This window comes from Chrysochloris asiatica, unplaced genomic scaffold (genome assembly GCF_000296735.1).
Source record: "Chrysochloris asiatica unplaced genomic scaffold, ChrAsi1.0 scaffold00268, whole genome shotgun sequence".
NCBI classification, from domain to species: domain Eukaryota; kingdom Metazoa; phylum Chordata; class Mammalia; order Afrosoricida; family Chrysochloridae; genus Chrysochloris; species Chrysochloris asiatica.
The window spans coordinates 934,557-956,238 of NW_006408786.1; the positions used below are offsets into that span (position 1 = coordinate 934,557).

Consider the following 21,682-nt stretch of genomic DNA (forward strand, 5'->3'; position numbering starts at 1 on the left):
AAAAATTCTATCATGCAATCTCCAGTATCGTTTCTATCACCAAGGCCATATTTTCCAATGACTGATCCTTCCTCTTGTTTCTAACCTTTGCATTCCAATCACCAGTAATTATCAATACATTTTGATCGCATGCTTGGTCAATTGCAGACTGAAGAAGCTGGTAGAATTCTTCAATTTCATCACCACTGGCTTTAATGGTTGGTGCGTAAATTTGAATTGTAGTGGTATTAACTGGTCTTCCTTGTAGGTGTATGGATATTATCCTATCACAGACAGCACTGTACTTCAAGATAGATCTTGAAATGTTCTTTTTGATAATGATTGTGACCCTGCTCCTTTTCAATTTGTCATTCTTAGCACAGTAAACCAAGTGGTTGTCAGATTCAAAATGGTCAATACTAATCCATTTCAGCTCACTAGTGTCTAGGTTATCTGTGTTTAAGGGTTCCATTTAATTTTTGACAATTTTCAATTTTTCTAGAGTCATACTTTTTTTTATTATTAATGGATGTTTACAGCTGTTTCTCCCCATTTTGAGCTCTGCACCATCAGCAAATGAAGATCCTGAAGGCTTTACTGCATTCATATATCATCACGGTCAACAACTCTACTTTTAGGAGGCAGCTCTTCCCCAGTCATATTCTGAGTGCCTTCCAACCTGAGAGGCTCGTCTTGTAGCACTGTATCTGACAATATTTTGGTGTTCTTTGTTACGTTTCAATATTCAACATTCTGGTGCTGACAGTGTTTCCCTGCTATTTATAAGGTTTTCAGTGACCAAACATTTGGAAGTAATCCATCTCTCCTTCTTCCTTAAACGGTTTTATTCTGGAAGTTTAGCTGAAACCTGTCCACAGTGTGTGACCCTGCTGGTATTTAAAATACCTGTGACACAGCTTCCAGCATCACAGCAACACACAAGCCACCGCAGTATGACAAACTGACACGAGTGGTGGATTGGAGCCTCTGAGTATAGTCAATTCTCTTACCTGTTCAGAGCCCTCCACGGCTCCCACTTCACATAAGATAAAAGGCCAAGCCCTCCCTGAGGACCACAAAGCTCTGCCTGACCTTCCCTGTCCTCTCTCTGCCCTTGCTTCCACCTGCTCTTTGTGTATTCTGACCATCACATAGCCCCCTAGTGGCTCCTCTAATATATCAAGCATTTTTCATCCCCATTAGCGCTACCAGCCCCAGGGTGGTTTTCTTGACTGATGGGAAGTTCTGGGAGTTTACCCCTAGTTTCCCTTGATCACTCACCTTGATCACCATCTCAAAGGTAAAGACGCCTGTAAAAACGTAGTCAAAATACCGCAGCACCTGTGGGGGAGAAAAACGAGAAGGTAGGTGGTGGGTTACTGACTTGCTCCAGCAGAGCTCCTGTGAGTGTCACTGGGGTGTGTGGCCTCCAGCCAATCCCCCAAGAGCAGAGTCTCCAAGCAGAGCAGGCAACTCGCTGTCCAGTAGGATTGGGCAGGGTGTGTACCATAAAGCCACGCCCACTCAGACTCTTAGCCAGCTTAGATGTGTGTGTTGTGATTGGAACTGTCCAGCAGATGGCAGCACAGCTCTAGCAAAATCACTGTTAAGGTTTTTTTTTTAATCAACAGACCGCCTTTAAAAAAAAAAAAAAAAAAAAATCTATCCAAAGTTTAGTATGGACTAGAAGTGGCCCCATGTAAGTTCAGGGTGACCATATCCCTGTTGGAGTCCTGGTGTGGTGCTGTAGAATAAGTACTAGACTTCCAACCACAAGGTTGTTTGTCAAATCTACCAGCCACTCCTTGGAAATCCTATGCAGGATCAGTTGAATCGACTCCATAGCACTGAGCAATAACATACAAAAGCAGTAGCAGCATCAAACCCAACAAAATGAAAATTACAACTGCTGGTGAGGATATGGGACGCTGGAACCTTCATCCATTGCTGGTGTAGAAAGCAGTTTCATGGTTCCTCAGGATTAAACATAGAATTAGTGTATGACCCAGAAATCCTATTCTTGGTTATACATTCCAAAGACTAGAAAACAGAGTCTCAAACAGATATAAGAATAAACCAAGTGCCCATCAAAAGGTGAACGAATAAATAAATGTGGTATCCACATATAATGAGATATTATTTAGCCATAGAAAACAACAAAGTTCTGACACATGCTTGTTGCATGGATGAACCTTGAAGATATTATGCTGAGGGAAATTAGACACAAAAGAACATGTATTATAAGATTCTCCTTTTATGAAATAGTCTAGAATAGGGAACTATATAGAGACCAAGCAGGTTAGCAGTTACCATGGACTGGAGGAAGAGAAGCTAGGGAGTGACTGGGACTTGGTACAGAGTTTCCTTTGGTATATGAGAATGTCCTGTGAACAGTGGTGTTAAGATAGCAGAACCTTGTGAATATAATTAATGTCACTGAATTGTACATTTGTTGTTGTTGTTATGTGCCGTGGAGTTGGTTCCGACTCATAGTGACCCTATACAGGGTTTCCGAGGTTGTAAATCTTTACGGGAGCAGAAACCCTCATCTTTCTCCCACGGAACAGCTGGTAGTTTCGAACTGGTGACCTTGCGGCTCACAGCCCGATTCGTAACGACTATGCTACCAGAGCTCCTTTTGAAAATGGTTAAAATGTCATGACCTGTATATTTCACCAAATAATCGGAGAAACTGGATTATATGAAGAAAAACGTGGTACCAGGATTAAAGGAAGACTCATTAACAACCTGCGATATGCAGATGATACAATCTTGCTTGCTGAAAGTGAAGAGGACTTAAAATACTTAGTTATGAAGACCAAAGACCACAGCCTTTGGTATTGGTTGCACCTCAATGCAAAGCAAACAAAAATCCTCACCACTGGACCAATAAATAGCATTCATATAAATGGAGAAAAGACTGAAGTTGTTAAATATTTCATTTTGCTTGGATCAACCATCAACGCTCTAGGAAGCAGCAGTCAAGAAATCAAATGACATATTGTATCAGGCAAATCTGCTGCACAAGACCTCTTTAAAGTGTTAAAGAGCAAAGATGTCAGCTTGAGAACTAGAGTGTGCCTGATACAAGCCATAGTATTTTCAATAGCTTCATATACATGCAAAAGTTGGACAGTGAATAAGAAAGACAGTAGAAGAATTGATGCATTTGTATTATGGTGTTGGAGAAGAATATTAAAAATACCATGGATTACCAAAAGAACAAACAAATCTGTGTTGGAAGAAGTCCAATCAGCACACTCCTTGGGAGAAGGATGAAACTGTCTGCTCCTGTAAAGATTTACGGTCTTGGAAACCCTAGGGAGCAGCTCTCTCAGTCCTAAAGGGTTACTGTATATAGACTGACTTGATGTCAGTGGGCTTTTAAAGTTGGAGTGGAGTTCCCGGGTGGTGCGAACTGTCAACTATCAACTGAGAAGTTGGAGCTTTCAGTCCACCCACAGACACCACAGAAGAAAGGCCGAGTGAGCTACCAAAAAAATCAAGACATTTACCCAGCTCTATGCTGACACACAAGGACCTCTGGTAGCATAGTGGGCTGCTAACCTCAGGGTCAGCAGTTCGAAACTACCAGCTGTTCCACGGGAGAAAGATGAGGCTTTCTAGTCCCGTAAAGATTTACAGCCTCGGAAACCCTGTACAGGGTCGTTGTGAGTCAGAACCGACTCCACAGCACACCACCACCAACCACATGCTGACACACATGGGGCTCCCATGAGTCAGAGGTGATTCAGAGGCAACTGGTTTTATTTTGTTTTTATGTTAGAAAGAGACAAAAAGCAATTCTAGATGCATGTGCAGGTGGGAAATTTGGGAAAAGCTAAGAGATGCTCATCCGAGTTGTGTGAGCTGTAGCTACTTCTAGGGCAAGTTTCTCCACTGCTGACATGGGGGCTGCTTCACTTAGGGTGGGGGCTATCCTGTGCTCTGTAGGATGCTGAGCAGCATCCCTGACCTTGATCCTTGAGGTGTCAGTAACACCCAGCTCTTTCCTCAGTGGGTGACACCCAGACACCTCCATGCATTACCCAGGGCTGAGAATCTGACTTCAGAGGGAAGACAGGGGAGAGGCTGGGGAGGGGTCCATGGTAGTGACATTTCTGTTCTACAGCTCGGGCATCGTTGTTAACAGATCATACATGCCTCATGCACTTCTCAGAGGCGTGTTCTATTGCATTTTATAGGATATGCTGGAGCGAGGAACCTGGGTATTGGCTGGCAGTGGGGAGGGAGCCAGGCAGTCAACAGTTTGTATGGGGCTGGTCGACCATGCTTGTCCTCTAGCTGCCTATGACAGGCCTTCCCCATTCTTCAAGAGTTCGCTGTGGACAGGGGCTCTGATGATCCCTTTTGGGAATCCCCCTGTCCAAACCCTGCTCCCAAGATCTCTGGGGGGAACCAGGCAGCAGGCAAAAACCAGGCCTGCCAGGAGACCCCAGTCCTGCCAGACACCAGCTTCCTCCGGGAGTTGTGTTCTAATTATTTTCTTCCCTCTCCCGTTAGGTCCCTAGGGGGCCTTCAGGCCTGTGGAGGAAGGGAAAATGCGCAGTCAGCTGTAGCGGGTGGGGTAGGCAGGCTAGGCTTGATTTATGGGGTTCATCAGGCTTACCAGGTCCCTACCCTTCTTAGCCTTGGTGGAATGCACCTTTGGTTCTGGGCAGGGAGGGAGTGAAGGGAAATGGAGACGGAGGTGCCTCCACTCCAGCCTCTGAAGGCCTGGGGTCAGGCCCCTGCCCCACCTATCATGGGCAAGACCCCTGGGCGCCTGTCTGTGCCTTAGTGTCCCCACTAAACCACGTGTGTACTCATTCCGTGTAGCAGATGTGAAGGTATCAATGTAGTCCCACACCAGACATACAGCAGGTGCTCAGGTAGTGGAGGTGGTTGAGGGAAGCAGCATGAGCTGTAATTCTTTTGTGTGACTCTAAACAGGCTACTTACCCTCCCTAAGCCTCAGTTTCCCCACATGTCAAACAAGGGCACCTGGCAGGGTTTTCTAAGACAACACACCCAGGGCAGGGGGTGCTGGAACACAGTCGGCACTCAATTAATAACTGCTATTATCCGATGTCTTGATGTGGCGCTGTGGGTTACATGCGCTGGACTGCAAAGTAGGTTTGAACCATAGGTTGGTGGTTTAAGCTCACCAGCTGCTCCTCAGAAACCCTATACTAGGTTGCTATGGGTCAGAACCGACTCAACAGCACTTAACAACAGCAACAACAATGATCCGATGTGGCGCTATGTATATGTTAATGTGCTGGACTGCAAAGTCAGTTTGAACCACAGGTCGGAGATTCAAGCTCACCAGCTGCACCTTGGAAACCCTCTACAGGGTTGCTACGGGTGGGAACCCACTTGGCATTATCCGCTCCTAGACCTCAAATGGGGCTTTTTGGAGCCTTTTCATTCAAAGCTTGGTGTCAATATTTTGATAACTGATCTATGCAACCCAGCCCAAGGCTGCTCCCAACTCCACTTCCACTGCGGCTACCATCTGCTGGGTGGCAGAAGAGCTGGGCTGGGAAGGGGCCTGCTCAGTGGGACTCACATTGTTCCGTGGCGCGTTGGGCTGCACAGGGTCCTCGGCGGCCAGCGCGATGCTGCTCATGGCGATGACCATGAGGATGCACATTTCAAAGTAGCGCAAGTTCAGGATGTAATGGCACAGGCGGCGAAGGCTGTGGGGGACAGGCAGAGGTCCGCTCAGATGTCAGGCTCTCAAACTTGTCCTTTGTACAATGAGATTCCCAACCTCTACAAACGATCAAGCTCCAACAGAGGTCCTGGGACCCCAAGAATTCAGGAGAACTTCAGCTAACGAAGACATTCACAGCCCTGTTTATAAGCTTTTCTTATTCCCTAATAACCTTCATGCAAGATCTCAAGCTCCAGGTTGGGGTGAAGAAATATTGTACTAGGTTCTGTAGGACATGAAAAGGTTTCTTTATGTCTAAAGTCCTGTGGTCACTATGCAAATTCTGGGTTAAGTAGATTTCTTTTTTCTTCTTCTATTTCTAAAAAATCAGCTGTGTGTTCTTGGGCAAGTTACTTAACTCCTCTGTGCCTCACTGCCCACATCTGAGAAAGGCCATAATAATAAAGCTTACCAAACAGGGGTGTGAGGATTAAAAGAGTTAATATATGAAGAGGTTTCAAAGCCTTCCTGGAAAAATTTCATTATCTTTTCATTTAATTTTTCACAAACTTTTTAAAGCCCCCTTATATGTTAGGTATCAGACCTTATCAGACTCTTTAATATGTTAATAGGATGATGTTTAACTACTGAACATCTGAAGTAAAATTAGTAACAATAAATATGTCATAAATTGTCCTGGTGTGGCACTGTAGGGTAAGCACTCGACCTCAGGTCTGCAGTTCAAATGCACCAGTTACTTCTCATTAACCCTATACAGGGTCACTTTGGAGTCCTGGTGTGGCACTGTGTGTTAGTGTGCTGGACTGCAAGGCTGGTTTGGATTGAAAGGTTGGTTCAAGCTCACCAGCCGCTCCTCAGAAACCCTATACAGGGATGCTATGAGTCAGAACCAACTTGACTCCACTTAACAATAACAACAAAAGTCGGAACCTTAAAAACAACAAAATTGTGGGTTTGGACCATCAACCTTGTGGTTAGAGTCCAGTGCTTGTCCTAAAGCACCACACCAGGACCCCAAAATAAGTCAACTAAATGTATAGGACATGTCTCCAGGAGACGGGTTATAGAAAGCAGTTTATCCCTGGCTTTAGATGATTTTTCTTAGCTGAGACACATTTTGAGGCATTAGGGCTTCAAGTAATACCCTTTGTAAAAGTGGACCCTAAAACAACCTTGGCGGCCCTGTGTTAACACATGTGATATATCCTCCTCTAAATGATCCCTCCTGCTCAAGGAAGCCCAGCATAGAGGGCCACGGGACTCAGAGACCACCTGTCCAGAATACAAACCCTGGGGAGTTACATGAGCAGAACCTAGGGCCCAGGGCTGCTCTGCTCTGAATGGTTGTGCTGGTTGTATGCAGCACAAGGCTGTCATTTCTAAGGGGTACCTGTCACACCACAGACAGCATAGATATGGATATCTGAGATGAAGATTTTTGCTGATGGTCGGAAGGGATCTTTTCCCACAAAATCAGTACATTTCAAATTTCCATCTGATGAGAATTGAGAAAGTAGCATCTTTGTCTAATTCTCTCACAGGTCCTGTGACTACAGGCGATGGCCTTCTGCTTGGCTGCCTGCTGGCTTGGCGTCCCATCCGGGCAGGAGGTCATACTCACGGGTTGGTAGTGGACAGGATAAACATGGAGCTGTAAGGGGGCATGGGCTTGGGGCCGTCTTCCCCAGGGTCCTCTTCTTCCTCCTCCTTCTTTTCTTCCTCCTTTTTTGGCAGTGGGTCTGGGTTGGCGTTTTTGTTCACTGTTGGGACAAGAAGCAACACAGGGCTCCCTCCATGATTTCCCACAAGCCTCTGGGCTCCTGTCTGCTCCCCAGAGCAGGCAATAACCAGTGGATTTTACAAAGTACCTACAGTGTGTTCGGTATTATATTATATCATTTGAGCTTCACGCGACCCTATGAGGTTGATACTTGTATCATTTCCATGTTATAAACAAGGAAACGGAAGCCCAGAGAGGTGAAGTGATTTTCTCAAGGTTTCACAGCCAGGAACTGGCAGAGCTGGGATTCTATCTACGGAAGCCTGTCTCCAGAGTGCTGGCTTTCAACCAATATATCACCTTGGTTGGGCAGACAGGGTGAATCTCAACAACCCTACTTTACAGATAGGGATATCGAGTTCCCCCATAGTTAAATTGCAGTGTTTCCTTTGTGCTGCCTATCCCTTGACTGGAGCAAGGAGCCACCAGACTCCTGAGCATCCGTTCTGCAACCCTGCCCAGCTATGCCTCCAAATGTAGGCAGGATCCCCTATCTGAGCCTCAGTTTCTTCTGTAAAATGGGTACAATGTTAAGATCTGCCTCATAGGACAATAGTGAGGACTTACTGAGCAAATCCTTGGAAATCTCTTACACAGAACTGGCACTAGAGGAACTGAATTACTGTTAACATCTTAGGAAATAATATACTTAGTGCGTTGTTTTCGAATCCTCGTAGCTTCTCCTGGGGGCAAAATTGCCAGTCCCTTATGAGGCTGAACTTGTCTGTCCAATACAGGGCTATGGACCACATGTGGCTACTGGGTACCCCGGGGTGGTAAGTCTAAACTGAACTATGATGTGAGTATAAAAGACATACCAGATTTCAAAGATGAAATGTGGAGGAAAAAACCAAAAAAAAATGTCAGATATCTCTATAGTAATTTAAAAAATGATGATTGCATGCAGAAATGGTAACATTTCAGATACAAATAAGTAACATTTTGGGTTCAATAAGCTATATCATTAAAATTCATCATCTTTTTTTTTTGTGGATTCCTGGTATGGTGCTGTCAGATCAGCACTGGACTGCAAACCCCAAGGTCAATGGTTCAAACCTATCAGCTGCTCTTCGGAAACACCATATAAGGTCGCTATGAGTCGGAATCGACTCAACGGCACTTAATAACAACAGCCAAAAAGAAAAAAACACAACAGTTACTGTCAAGTCTGTTTCAATTTATAGCGACTGTGTGTCAGAGTAAGGAGCTCTGGTAGCGTAGTGGTTACAAATTGGGCTGCGAACTACAAGGTCAGCAGTTCGAAACTACCAGCTGTTCCACGGGAGAGAGATGAGGCTTTCTGCTCCTGTAAAGATTTACAGCCTCGGAAACCCTGTACAGGGTCTCTATGAGTCGGAATCAACTCCACGGCACATAACAACAACAACAAAACAACAACGTGTGTCAGAGTAGAACTATGTTCCATAGGGTTTCCATTGACGATGTTTTTTTTTTTTTTTAGGAAACAGATTGATTGCCAGACCTTTTTTCTGAGGTACCTCTGGGGGTTTTCAAACCGCTAGCCTTTTTGTTAGTAGTTGGGTGCTTGCTAAGTGGCTACTACAAAGTTTAACATTATACGTGTCTCATGTTACATTTCTTTCAAATGAGCTCTGGCCTACAGAGTCACCTGACCCCCCAATTTCCCTTTGAGCACAGGAGCTTTCTGGTTCCCCATGGAATGTGCGTACAAGAAACGTCTCTAACCCTTATTGAATCAGATGGAGGCCAGACACTGTACGCATGTCATCCCATCTCACCTCCAGCGGCCCCGGGACGTAAGAACTAAGTTTATTCCCTTTTTTTTTGCTTTTGTTTCTGAAGCGCTGTCAAGTTGGTTGCAACTCAGAGCGACCTTGTATAGGGTTTCCGATGAACACTGTTGGGTTTGAACCGCTGATCCCGAGATAAAAACTGACCTTGTGGTCTGGTGCTTTATCCTATAGAGCAACACCAGGACTCCAATCCCATTTTAGAGGAGGAACTTGAGACCAAAAACGTAGGATCATCTACCCAGGGCTGCACAGCAGTGTCTTGGGGTTAGAGAGATGTGGCAAGGGTTGGCGAGGGTCTCACCTTGGACGACAGTGTGGTTGACGGGGGCTGGGCAGGCGGGGGGAATGTCCACCGCAGTATGGTCGGGCTTCCTGGCAGTCTTAGCTGAGTTGGTCTGGGTGCTGCTGGGGTTGGTGACGATAAGGCTGTTTTCGGGGTTTTGGGGGGGCCCGGGGTTGGATGGGTTCCCCGGATTGTTGGGTGTCCGGCGGCTGGCCGCGTTCTGGGGGTTAGTGGCCGTGGCTGGCGGGGCCAGTGTGGTCCCAGGGTTGGTGCTGTTTCCCAGCTTGGCAGGGCTCTGGGGCAGGCCGGTGTGGCCAAGGCTGTCGTGGGGACTGGCCGACTCCGCGGTGGCCAGTTTGTTGTTTTTCATGTTGTCGATGTCCTCGGCCAGGGGCGGGTCTTGCCGGCCCAGGTCCTGCTGGATCGGCCGGGTGGTCGACAGGTTGGGGCCCGACACGGGGACCCCGGAGCCTTGGTTCTCTCTGAGGAAAGCAAATCAATGAGAAAGACCCAACAGTTGCATTAGGGTGGCAGAGTGAGCACGGTGGGTCCTTCCAAGCCCTCCATTCGAGGCATCCGGTCCCTAAGTGCTCCAGGTGTGGCACCAAGAAGCCTCTGGAATTCTTGTTTAGAGATCAAGACTTTTAACTACAATTCACATATCCTGGTAAATCCTTGTAATTTTTTTCTTTCAGGACTCTAATACATGCAGGTGACATGAACCCAGTAACTTTTTACCCTCATGGGTTCCAGCTTGGGGCTTTTCCTGCCAGGAAGGGTGTTTCCTAAGGACAAAGCTGCTTGCTTATTGAAAAAGGGGCAAATCAGAGAGGAAAAGAACTTTTTGCAGAACCTGCATTTCCCCCTCCCCCACTCACCCTGTTCCCTCCTGCCCCAGCCCAAAGCTTCCTTTCTGTGTTTTCCCACTAGGTTCCCCCCAAGTGTCCCCTCCCCCCGCCCCCAGGCAGAACTGGAGCAAACAGTGTTTTCAGGGGAAGTTCAAGCAGAGGCAGAGACACTATCTCTCTAGGGGTAAAACTGCACCCAGGTCCCCTCTCAACCTTCTAGTTAGGGGAAGTAGGCAGTAGATACCAGTATGGTGGTGGTGTGCTGTGGAGTCAGTTTCGATGCAGAGCAACCCTCCCTGTATAGGGTTTCTGATGAGTGGCTGGTGAGCTTTAACCGCCGACTTTGCGGTTCAAATCGACTTTGCAGTCCAGTGCATTAACCCACAGCGCCACACCAGGACTCCCTGTTCCCCTTAGAGGTCTGTTTATAGTTTGGTTGAAAGTTCCATAGTCTCAGGATGGGATGGGTGGGGAGGGGAGGGAGGAAGGGTACAGTTTTGTCTGTCTCATTATGATGATGTGTGCAGTGACCAGCACAGGGCTGGTCTGCCCTCCTCCAATCCCCAGACTCAGGCCCTGGCAAAATCTATTCCCCCAAATCACCAGGACATCTGTTGTCTACAGTCTCAATGATTCTTGTCCCCAAGGGCTCTGCTGTGCCAAATGTTGCCCTCATTAAGGCTCTTCATAAAGAATACCTTGAATTCACTCCCCCGTGCCCCCTCTTCTCCTTGTAATGTTGTTACTGTGTGTGGTCTACTCAAGTCCGACGACTCCTAGTGCCCTATAGGATGGACAAGAACAGCCCCATAGGCTTTCCTAGACTGCAGTCTTTACGGGAGCCGATCACCAGGTCTGTTCTCCTGTGGTGCTGTGGGTGGAACTGAACCACCAACCATTCAATTAGCAGCTCAGCACTGAACCACTGTGCCACCAAGGGCTCCTTTTCTTGGAATAGCTCACACTAAGCACCTGCTGCTGCTGTTAAATGCCCTTGAGTCAGTCAGTTCCAACTCATAGGACCCTGTACAGGGTTTCTGAGGAGCAGCTGGTGGGTCTGAAGCACCAACGTTGTAGATCAAACCAGTCGATGCCCCACTTACATGAGTTCATTTACTCCTCAAATAATCCTCCGAAGCGGAGTCTTGCAACTCACCTTTTGCAGAGGTAGGGCCTTGCCCAGTGCTGGTACGCAGATGGTTAACCTCCACCTGGCACCATGCCTCCCTTGCTAAGCAGCTCAAGGTCTCCCAGAATACACAGCACCAGCTGATGAATGCTGGGAAACCATGGTGCCTAGTCCTAGCACTGCACACTCACTTCCTAACCATTATGTGAGCATGAGGTCACCATTGTTCCCATTTCACAGATGAGGAAATTGAGGCCCAGATAAAGTGGAGTCACTTGTTCATGGCCACATTAAAAAATCATCCTCACACACTTCCTCAGTAAACCGGAGCGAGCATAACACGGTTCCCAGGTTGCGGATGTACATTCGACCTTCAGGATGTTAGATGTAATCATGGGAACCACAGGCCCTGGTTTCCCTGGGCTCAACCCACGCACCCACAGGATCTACCAAACACTTAAACCACCTTGCCCTCCCCAGAGAGTCTCCTATGGACTCCAGCTTCCTAGTTTTATTTTTACATTTTCAGATGAGATTGGGTGCATTCAGGGAGGTATCACCAATGTAAAAATGTAAAAAATCATGTAGATGATTTTTACATTTTAACTGGCAAGAGCCCCCCCTATTTTTAGTGGGAAGAAGAGAGACGAGGTAATTTACCTCCAGACTAATATAGATAAGTGGGTGCTTCTCTTAATACTTTCCAGAAGGAAGAACCAAGGCAGTGCAGTCGCCTCCCGGAGTGTGTGGGTTTGTTAATATTTCAAAGGACAGACCTACCTGGGAGTGAGTCTCAGTTCTACCAATCACTAGCTGTGTGACCCTGCATAAGTAGACCAACCTCTCTGAGCTTCAGTTCCTCACTTTAAATCGGGGATCATTGTAGTAGAACCTTCCCTATATCATGGACAGTAGTGAACACCCAGGAGCCAATCTGGACTTATCGCCACTGCCACTGATTAGCTGAGTCACTCAGCCTCAGTTTCTCATCCATGACAAGGTGATGAGAACCTCTTTGTCACTGTGAGGAGAATCCACTGCCATCATGTTGACAATAGGGTTTCCAAGGATGTCATTTTTACAGAGAGGAATATTGCCACATCTTTCTCCTACAGAGTGGTTAGTAGGTTTGAACCGTAGACCTTTTGGTTAGCAGTTTAGTACTTAACCACTATACCATCAGGGCTCTTGCTATAAAGAGTAGATGTGTTAGTAAGATGAGTTGCTGTTAAGTGCCGCCAAGTAGGTTCCGACCCATAGCAACCCTGCATAGGGTTTCCAAGGAGCAGCTGGTGAGCTTGAACCACCAACTTTGTGGTTCAAATGATTTTGCAGTCCAGCACATTAGCCCACAGTGCCACACCAGGACTCCAATAAGATGAGAGCTACAGTTAATTATTCCCAGGCCTTGGAACCTCATGATGTGGAAACTGGCTTGAGACTTGTGTCTTCCAATACTAGAATGCTAGGTCTCTGCCATGCTTGTCCCACCATGGCAGTTTGGAAGCACATGACTTGTTTTCTTGTTTCCAGGTCCACAGAGGAAGAGGCATCTTGCCCCTGGATGGGCCAAACCCAGAGTCTCACCTGTACTTGATTTAGAGATGACTTAGAAGATGAGATTTGGGTCTTTTGGCCTGATGCTATGATGGCGTAAGACTTTTGAGGGTGTTGGGGTAAAGTGGGTGCATTTTGCACGTGGGACAGACATGAATTTTGGGAGAGCCAGAGGGTGGATTGTAGTGGGTTGAATGGTGGTCCCCCACAAAAAAGGGCAAGTCTATGCTGGAGCCTGTGAATATGACCTTGTTTGGAACAAGTGTCTTTGGAGATGAGATCATCCTGGGTTAGAGAAGGTCCTAAATTCAAAGACAAGAGTCCTTAGAAAACACACAGAGGAGATGATGCTGTGAAGACAGAGGCAGAGACTGACGTGACGTATCAACAAGCCAAGGACTGTTGACACCCCAGGAAGCTCACGCAGTTCTTGCACCTGGCCAGTGGCATCTGTCAGATGGGGACAAATGAGTCACCTTCTAAGTTGCCATTTGCCCAAGGTCTAGCACAGCCCATGGACAGCTTCCTACCGCTAACTACTCACGGCACTTTGGGGGAAGTTGTGCATCCGATGAAAATATCTGGCTGGGGTATTTTCTCCTTGTCTAAAACTATGGTGTTGTTAAGTGCTGTCTAGTGGGTTCCGACTCATAGTGAACCTGTATGGGGCTTCCAAGGTTTTGCTGATGGGTTTGAACCACCAACCTTGCAGTTCTAATAGAGAGATGCTGTTAAGTGCTGTTGAGTCGGTTCTGACTCATAGCAACCCTGTATAGGGTTTCTGAGGAGTGGCTGGTGAGTTTGAACCACTGACCTTGCAGTTTAAACCGGCTTTGCCGTCCAGTGTATTATCCTGCAGCGCCATACCGGGACTCCAATAGTAAGGCTGGTACAGCTACGGTCTCACTTTAAAGAGAACCGAAATCCTTCGGCCACCACTGTGAGAGGGTGCACTAAAGGATGCAGCAGCTGACACACGGGAATACACCATCAGAGGGACACACGGGGATCAGGAGCCCCCCTCCACGCCTGCTGCTCAGAGGGGAGGGGGACCTGCAGATTTTTTGTGCTTTTCTTTTGCTTCCTCGCAGGGTTTGTTTTCTGTCTGGGAATTTTAACAAGCTAAGTCGGCCGAGGTCTAATATCAAACAACCAGGGGGGATTTCATTTCCAAGTGTCTCTAAGGAAAACTCAAAAGGGGCAGAAAAAATTGAAGTCATCTCTCCCTCCACGCCCCTGGCATTATCTGCCAGGAACAGACAGCTGGTTGCATAATGATCTTCCTGCACAGCGGTAGTTCCCATCATTCCAGGCTCCTTTGGCCAAGGGTGTGGACAGCTTGCCTGGGGCTCAGCCCTGAAGATTCCTGCTCAGGATTTTCTGGGAGTGATAACAAACACTGTATTGATTATTGGCTTCTTGTGTGCTAGCAGGCTCCCAAAGACTCACATGTATTCACTTGTTTAATACCCACAATGACCACCAAGCGAAGTGGGAGCGATGATCAGTCCATTTTACAGATGAGTAAACTGAGGTCTCAAGAGGCAAAATCATTTGCCCAATGTTACCCAGCTGAGAAGGGGCTGAACTGAACACTGATTCATCCTAGAGTTTTTAAGCTATAGGGGTCACTTGGTGAGAAAAAAAGAAAAAGGCTGTGATAAACAATTTGTGGTTCATGGAGTGAGGGTGCTATGAGAATCTGGGACAAGGACAAGGCAGTCCCCCCACTGCGGGATCTACTGTGTGGCTCAGGGGTCCAGCATCTCTCTTCCTGCTCCTTTCAGCGTCTGGGTTGTCATGGCAACGAGGACAGTGAAGATGGGATGCAGATAGCTGAGGTCTGATTCTGGGTGGAGCAGGTCTTGGCGCAAAGTTCCCCTGGCTGGGCAAGGCATGCCAAGAGGACCTGCCCGGTGGTCTGGTAGCAAGGGGAGCTCTGTGAGGCATGGATATTCAGACACTGGGAAATGTCTGTTTGCTGGCCACCTTGGCACGGCGCTCACTGGGCAGGGGGTGTGTGTGGATCTCGGCTCAACTGCTACTTCTCTACTCCAACAGAATGCACTTCCGTTCACTTTTCACTAGGGGGAGCCAGGGAAGACTTTGGGGAAGGGGAGCATTTGAAGCTGGAGACACTGGAGAGGAGGAGATGAAGACGGAAATGAGGAGGATGACAAAAGGGATAAAAAAAATGCAGTAAGTGTCCTCCAGCCTAAAAAAGGCCAGAGCAAGTCTGGGAAAAGGCCTACTCTACAGCAGAATAAAGAAGGAGTCCTGGTGTGGCGCTGTGGGTTAATGCGCCAGACTGCAAAGCCGTTTGAACTGCAAGGTCGGAGGTTCAAGCTCACTAGCTGCTCCTCAAAAAACCTATACAGGGTCGCTATAGGTCGGAACTGACTCGACAGCACTTCACAACAACAACAATAGACTCCACAGCACTTAACAACAACAAAGAGGAAGATGCACTGAGCAGAACTTTGAGGGCCGCAGGCTCACAACACTGGTGTCAGACAGAATGGCAACGCTTTCATATTATGAGAAATTATCTTCATATTATCTGAGAAAGTTTTATCTTCGCTCTTCTTATTTTTTAGAAGCAGATGAATGGGACCTGCTGACACTACTCTTTAAAAGTGCCGGAGTCCTCAGGATGTTTAGCTTCTGAGGATCAACAGAACCTTTTTAGTAACCAAATGAGTGACTCCTTTCGTGGGCTGGCCAGATCTGTTAATAAGGGAAGCAGTGGGGTCACAGTTTAAACCAGGGGTCCCTGGAAGAGCGTCTGGGGTGGAGGTAGGAGCACTTCCTCTGAGGAAGGGTCAGGGGTGTACAGGAGAAACCTGGGATAGGGGTTTGGGAGAACTAGGTTCTCATCAAATGCCAGTCTAGGCTGCCCTGGAGAAACACTCTCCCCTGTGGGGTCTCAGTTTCCCCCTCTGTCAAAAAAGAGGCATTGGCAGGGACAATGGAAGATCCTTTTCCACAGTAACAAGGCTCTGAGCTTTGTGCTGTTTCTAATGTCTGTTGATGAGTGTTACAGTTATAATAGTAAAAACTAGTTGCCATCCAGTTGGTGACATGTATGCGTCAGAGTATAACTGAGCTCCATCAGCTGATTTTTTGGAAGTGGACAGCCAGGTCTTTCTTCTGAGGTACTTCCAGGTGGATTCAAATTTCCAACTTTTCAGTTAGCAATTGAGTGTGGTAACTCTTTGTATTACCCAGGGGCATAGTAATAATAATAATAATAATAATTAATAATAAACACTGAGTACTTCATACTATTGTTGTGTGCTATTGAGTTGATTCCAATTTATAGTGACCTACAGCAAAGAGTGTGGCGCTGTGGGCTAATGCGCCAGACTGCAAAGCCGTTTGGACTGCAAGGTTGGTGGTTCAAGCTCACCAGCTGCTCCTTGGAAACGTTATACAGAGTCACTATGTGTCGGAACCAACTTGACGGCACTTCACAACAACAACAACAACAACAATAACATAGCAAAGAGTTGGGCTGTCCCATAGTGTTTTCTTGCTGGGATCTTCACGGAAGCATACTGCCACAACCTTCTGTTAGTGGATTCAAACCACCAACTCTTTGGTTATTACTGTTACTAAAAATGTTGGTGCCGTTATTGTTGTTGAACTGATTCCGACTCATGGCCACACCCCAAGGGTATAGAGTAGAGCTGCTGTGCAGGGCTTTCAGATGCCCATCACCAGGCCTGTCTTCCAGGGCACCTCTGACTGTGTTTGAACCTCCAACCTTTGGGTTAATGTTGTTGTTATGTGCCGTGGAGTCGATTCCGACTCATACAGACCCTGTACAGGGTTTCCGAGGCTGTAAATCTTTACAGGAGCAGAAAGCCTCATCTTTCTCTTGTGGAACAGCTGGTAGTTTCGAACTGCTGACCTTGCGGTTTGCAGCCTGACTCGTAACCACTACGCTACCAGAGTTCCTTTAATAGTCGAGCACTTAACTGTTTGTACCACCCAGGGACTCCTTCCTACCGTTAAGAATTGTTAACAGTTATGAAATGTCAAATAATAATAATAAAATAATGTTCACCCTAATAATGTTGTTGTTAGGTGCCTTCGAGTAGCAGCCTTATGCACAACAGAATGAAACACAGCCCCAGTCCCATGTCACCCTCCCAGCTGTTGTTAGGTTTGAGCCCACTGTTGGGCCACTGTGTCAGTCCATCTTGTTGGGGGTCTTCCTCTTTTTCGTTGACCCTTCACTTTACAAAGAATGATGTCCTTCTGCAGGGTCTGATCCCTCCTGACAACATGTCCAATGTACAAGAGACCAAATCTTTACAGCCTGGCTTCTAAGAACATTCTAGTTGTAATCCCTCCAAGACAGGTTTGTTTGTTCTTCTGGCAGTCCATGGTACTGTCAATATTCTTCGCCAACACCAGAATTCAAACGCTTCAATTCTTCTTTCATTTTCCTTTTTAATTGCCTAACTTTCACATGGAGTCCTGGTGTGGCGCTGTGGGTTAATGCGTCAGACTGCAAAACCGTTTGAACTGCAAGGTCGGCGGTTCAAGCTCACCAGCTGCTCCTCAGAAACCCTATACAGGGTCGCTATGGGTCGGAATAGACTCGACGGCACTTAACAACAACGACAACTTTCACATGCATATGGGGTGATTGAAAATACCATGGCTTGGGTCAGGCACACCTTTGTCTTCAAGCTGACATCTTCGCTCTTCAGATTTGCCTAATGCAATTTGCTTGATGTCTTGACTGCTGCTTCCATGAGTGTTGATAATGGAACCAAGCAAAATAAAATCTTCGATAACCTTCATTTTTACTCATTTATCATAATGTTATTTATTGGTCCAGTTATGAGGATTTATGTCTTCTTTACATTGAGGTGTATTCCATACTGAAGATTGTAGTCTTCGATCTTCATCAGCAAGTATTTTAAGCCCTTTCCACTTCTATCTAGCAAGCAAGGTTGTGTCATTGGCATTTTGCAGGTTGTTGATGAGTTTTGTCCTATTCTGGTGCCACGTTCTTCTTCATCTACTCCAGTTTCTTGAAATACTTGCTCAGTGTATGGATTAAATAATTACAGAGAAAGAATACAACTCTGGTGCCCATCTTTCCTAATTTTAAGACATTCAGTGTCTCCTTGTTCTGTTTGAAAGACTGCCTCTTGGTCTCTGTATAAAGTTCCTAATGAGCACAATTAAGTGTTCCAGAACACTCATTCCCCATAATGTTGTCCATAGATTGTCACAATCCACACAACTGAAAGACTTTGTGTAGTCAATAAAGCACAGGTAATCATCTTTCTGGTATTCTGTGCTTTCAGCCAAGATCCATCTGACATCAGTAATGATATCCCTCAATCCACGTCCTCATCTGAATCTGGCTTGAATCTCTGGAGGTGCCCTGTCAATGTACTGTTGCAGCCGTTTTTGAATTATCTTCGGCAAAATTTTACTTGCATGCAATATTAATGATATTGTTCAATGATTTCCGCATTCCATTGGGTCACCTCTCTTTGGAAGAGTCAGAAATATAGATCTTTCCCAATCAGTTGGCCAGGTAGCTGTCTCCAAATTTCCTGGCACAGATGAGTGAGCACCTCCAGTGCTCCATCAGTTTGTTGAAAGATTTCAATTTGTATTCCATCAATTTCCAGAGCCTTATTCTTTGCCAATGCCTTCAGTGCAACTTGGATTTCTTCTTCAGTACTATTGGCTCTTAATCTTATGCTACCTCTTGAAATGGTTGAATATCAATCATTTCTTTTTGGTACAGTGACTCTGTGTATTCCTTCCATCTTATTTTGATGCCTTCTGCATCAAATTCTGCATTCAATATTTTGCCCATGGTGCTGGTGCTGGTGATGGTTATGTGCTATGGAGTCAGTTCCAACTCACAGAGACCCTGTATAGGGTTTCCGAGGCTGTAAATCTTTATGGAAGCAGAAAGCCTCATCTTTCTTCTGTGGAGCCGGTGGTAGTTTCGAACTGTTGACCTTGAGGTTAGCAGTCCAACTTGTAAGCACTATGCTACCAGAGCTCCTTATCAATATTGCAAGTTGAGGCTTGAATTTTCTCTTCAGTTCCCTCAGCTTGAGAAATGCTGAGCATGTTCTTCCCTATTGGTTTTTAACTCCAGGTCTTTGTACATTTCATGACAATAAATTTGACTTTGACTTTTCGAGCTGTCCTTTGAAATTTTCTGTTCAGCTCTTTTACTTCATTTCTTCCATTTGCTTTAGCATCTCTATGCTGGAGAGCAAGTTTCAGAGTCTCTTCTAACATCCATTTTGGTCTTTTTCTTGTTTCTTGTCTTTCTTAACGACCTTTTGCTTTCTTCCTGTGTGATGTTCTTGATTTCATCCCACAACTCTTCACATCTTCAGTCTTTAGTGTCTAATGCACCAAATCTGTTATTGACATGGTCTCTAAATTCAGATGGGAAATGTTCAAGGTCATATTTTGGCTCTTGTGAACTTGTTTTGATTTTCTTCAGTTTCAGTCTAAACTTGCAAATGAGCAATTAATGTTCCACAGTCTGCCCTTGGCCTGGTTTTGGCTGAATAAATGGAGCTTTTCCACCGTCTCTTTCCACAGATGTAGTCAATTTGATTTCTGTATTCCATCTGGTGAGGTCCATGTGTATAGTCATCTTTTAGTTGTTTAAAATGGTATTTTCAATGAAAAAGTCATTGGTTTTGCAAAAATCTGTCATGCAATCTCTAGCATCATTTCTATCACAAAGGCCATATTTTCCAATGACGGATCCTTCCTCTTTGTTTCCAATCTTTACATTCCAGTCACCAGTAATGATCAATACATCTTGATCGCATGTTTGATCAATTGCAGACTGAAGAAGTTGGTAAAATTTTTCAATTTTGTCATCACTGGCTTTAGTGGTTGGTATATAAATTTGAGTAATAGTGGTATTAATTGGGCTTCCCTGTAGGCGCATGGATATTATCCTATCACAGACAGCGGTGTGCTTCAAGACTGATCTGGATATGTTCTTTTTGATAATGAATGCAACTCCATTCCTCTTTAACTTGTCATTCTCGGTATAGTAAACCATATGATTTTCAAATTCAAAATGGCCAATACCAGTCCATTTTAGTTCACTAGTGTCTAGGATATTGATGTTTATAAGTTCCATTTCATTTTTGATAATTTCTAATTTTTTTAGAGTCATACTTCATATATTCCATGTTCTGATGATTAATGGATGTTTACAGCTGTTTCTCCTCATTTTGAGTTGTACCCCATCAGCAAATGAAGGTCCTGAAGGCTTCACTGCATTCCTGTCATCACGGCCAACAACTCTACTTTCAGGAGGCAGTCGTATTTTGTGTGCCTTCCAACCTGAGGGACACATCTTACACTGAATGAGGGACACATCTTACACTAACTGAGGGACACATCTTATACTGACTGAGGGACACATCTTACACTGACTGCTATATCTGACACTATTTTGGTGATCTTCATCATGTTTCAATATTCAATATTTGGGTGTTGGCAGAGTTCCACTGCTGTTCATAAAGATTTCAGTGACTAAATATTTTGAAGTAGTCCTGCTCTCCTTCTTCCTAATCTGTCTTATTCTGGAAGCTCAGCTGAAAACCTGTCCATCGTGGGTGAGCCTGCTGGTACCAGTGGCAGAGCTTCCTGAATCACACAGTAACATGTAAGCCACCACAGTACCACAAATTGACAAACAAGTGGTGGTCCTGGGTATCAGTGAACTGAAGTGGACTGGGATTTGTCATTGTGAATTGGACAATCATATGGCTTACTATCCTGGGGATGACAAATGGAAGCGGAATGGCATCGCATTCATCATCAAAAGAGCATTTCCAGATTTATCTAGAAATATAATGCTGTGATAGGGTAACATTCATACTTGTATAAGGAAGACTACTTAGTATGACTATTATTCAAATTTGCATACCAACCACTAAAGCCAGTGATGATACAAATAATATTCAGTACTTATTGAGCACTAACTATATGCCAGGTACTACTCAAAGAACTTTACACACACTAACTCCTACAACTCTGTTGTTATTGTTAAGTGCTGTCAAGTCGGTTCTGACTCATAACGACTCTGCATAGGGTTTCTGAGGAGCAGCAGCTGAGTTAGAACTGTCAACCATGAGGTTCAAACTAACCTTGAGGTCAAGTGCTTATCCTATGGCGCCACACCAGGACCCCTTAGAATTCAAGAAGGTGGATTTTACTTTCCTCTCCATTTTACAGGTGAGGAAACTGAGACAGAGGGAGGTGAAGTGGCGTGACAGGACAGGATTCGGATCTCTGGCTCCAGAGCCTGGCCCTTCACTATCAGGCTGTGCAGCCACTGTGACCTCCCACATTGATGGTTCCCTTTCAAAAACTCTTCCTGGCACATTGTTAAGGATCGCCATTAAAACCCCTTCAATAATATACAAAGAACAGTAACAGTAGCAATAATTATGTAATATTGTTGTTGGTTCCGACTCATAGTGACCCAGTATAGGGTTTCCAAGGAGCAACTGGTGGGTTTGAACAGCCAACTTTGTGGTTCACAGCAAGTGCTAATCCTACAGCACCACTGGTAGCGTAGTGGTTACGAATCGGGCTGCGAACCTTAAGGTCAGCAGTTCGAAACT

At 45.6% G+C, this 21,682-nt stretch overlaps 1 protein-coding gene across 1 annotated transcript in view; it reads right to left on the reverse strand.

Moving 5' to 3' along the window:
- CACNA1A (calcium channel, voltage-dependent, P/Q type, alpha 1A subunit) overlaps positions 1–21,682 on the reverse strand; it is a 325,229-nt gene that overhangs the window by 83,516 nt on the left and 220,031 nt on the right. The window contains exons 21-24 of the mRNA XM_006874309.1: positions 9,516–9,979; positions 7,281–7,419; positions 5,552–5,681; positions 1,261–1,320 (exon numbers count right to left, since the gene is read on the reverse strand). Of these exons, the coding sequence (XP_006874371.1) occupies positions 1,261–1,320; positions 5,552–5,681; positions 7,281–7,419; positions 9,516–9,979 (793 nt within the window). The remainder of the gene's footprint in view (positions 1–1,260; positions 1,321–5,551; positions 5,682–7,280; positions 7,420–9,515; positions 9,980–21,682) is intronic.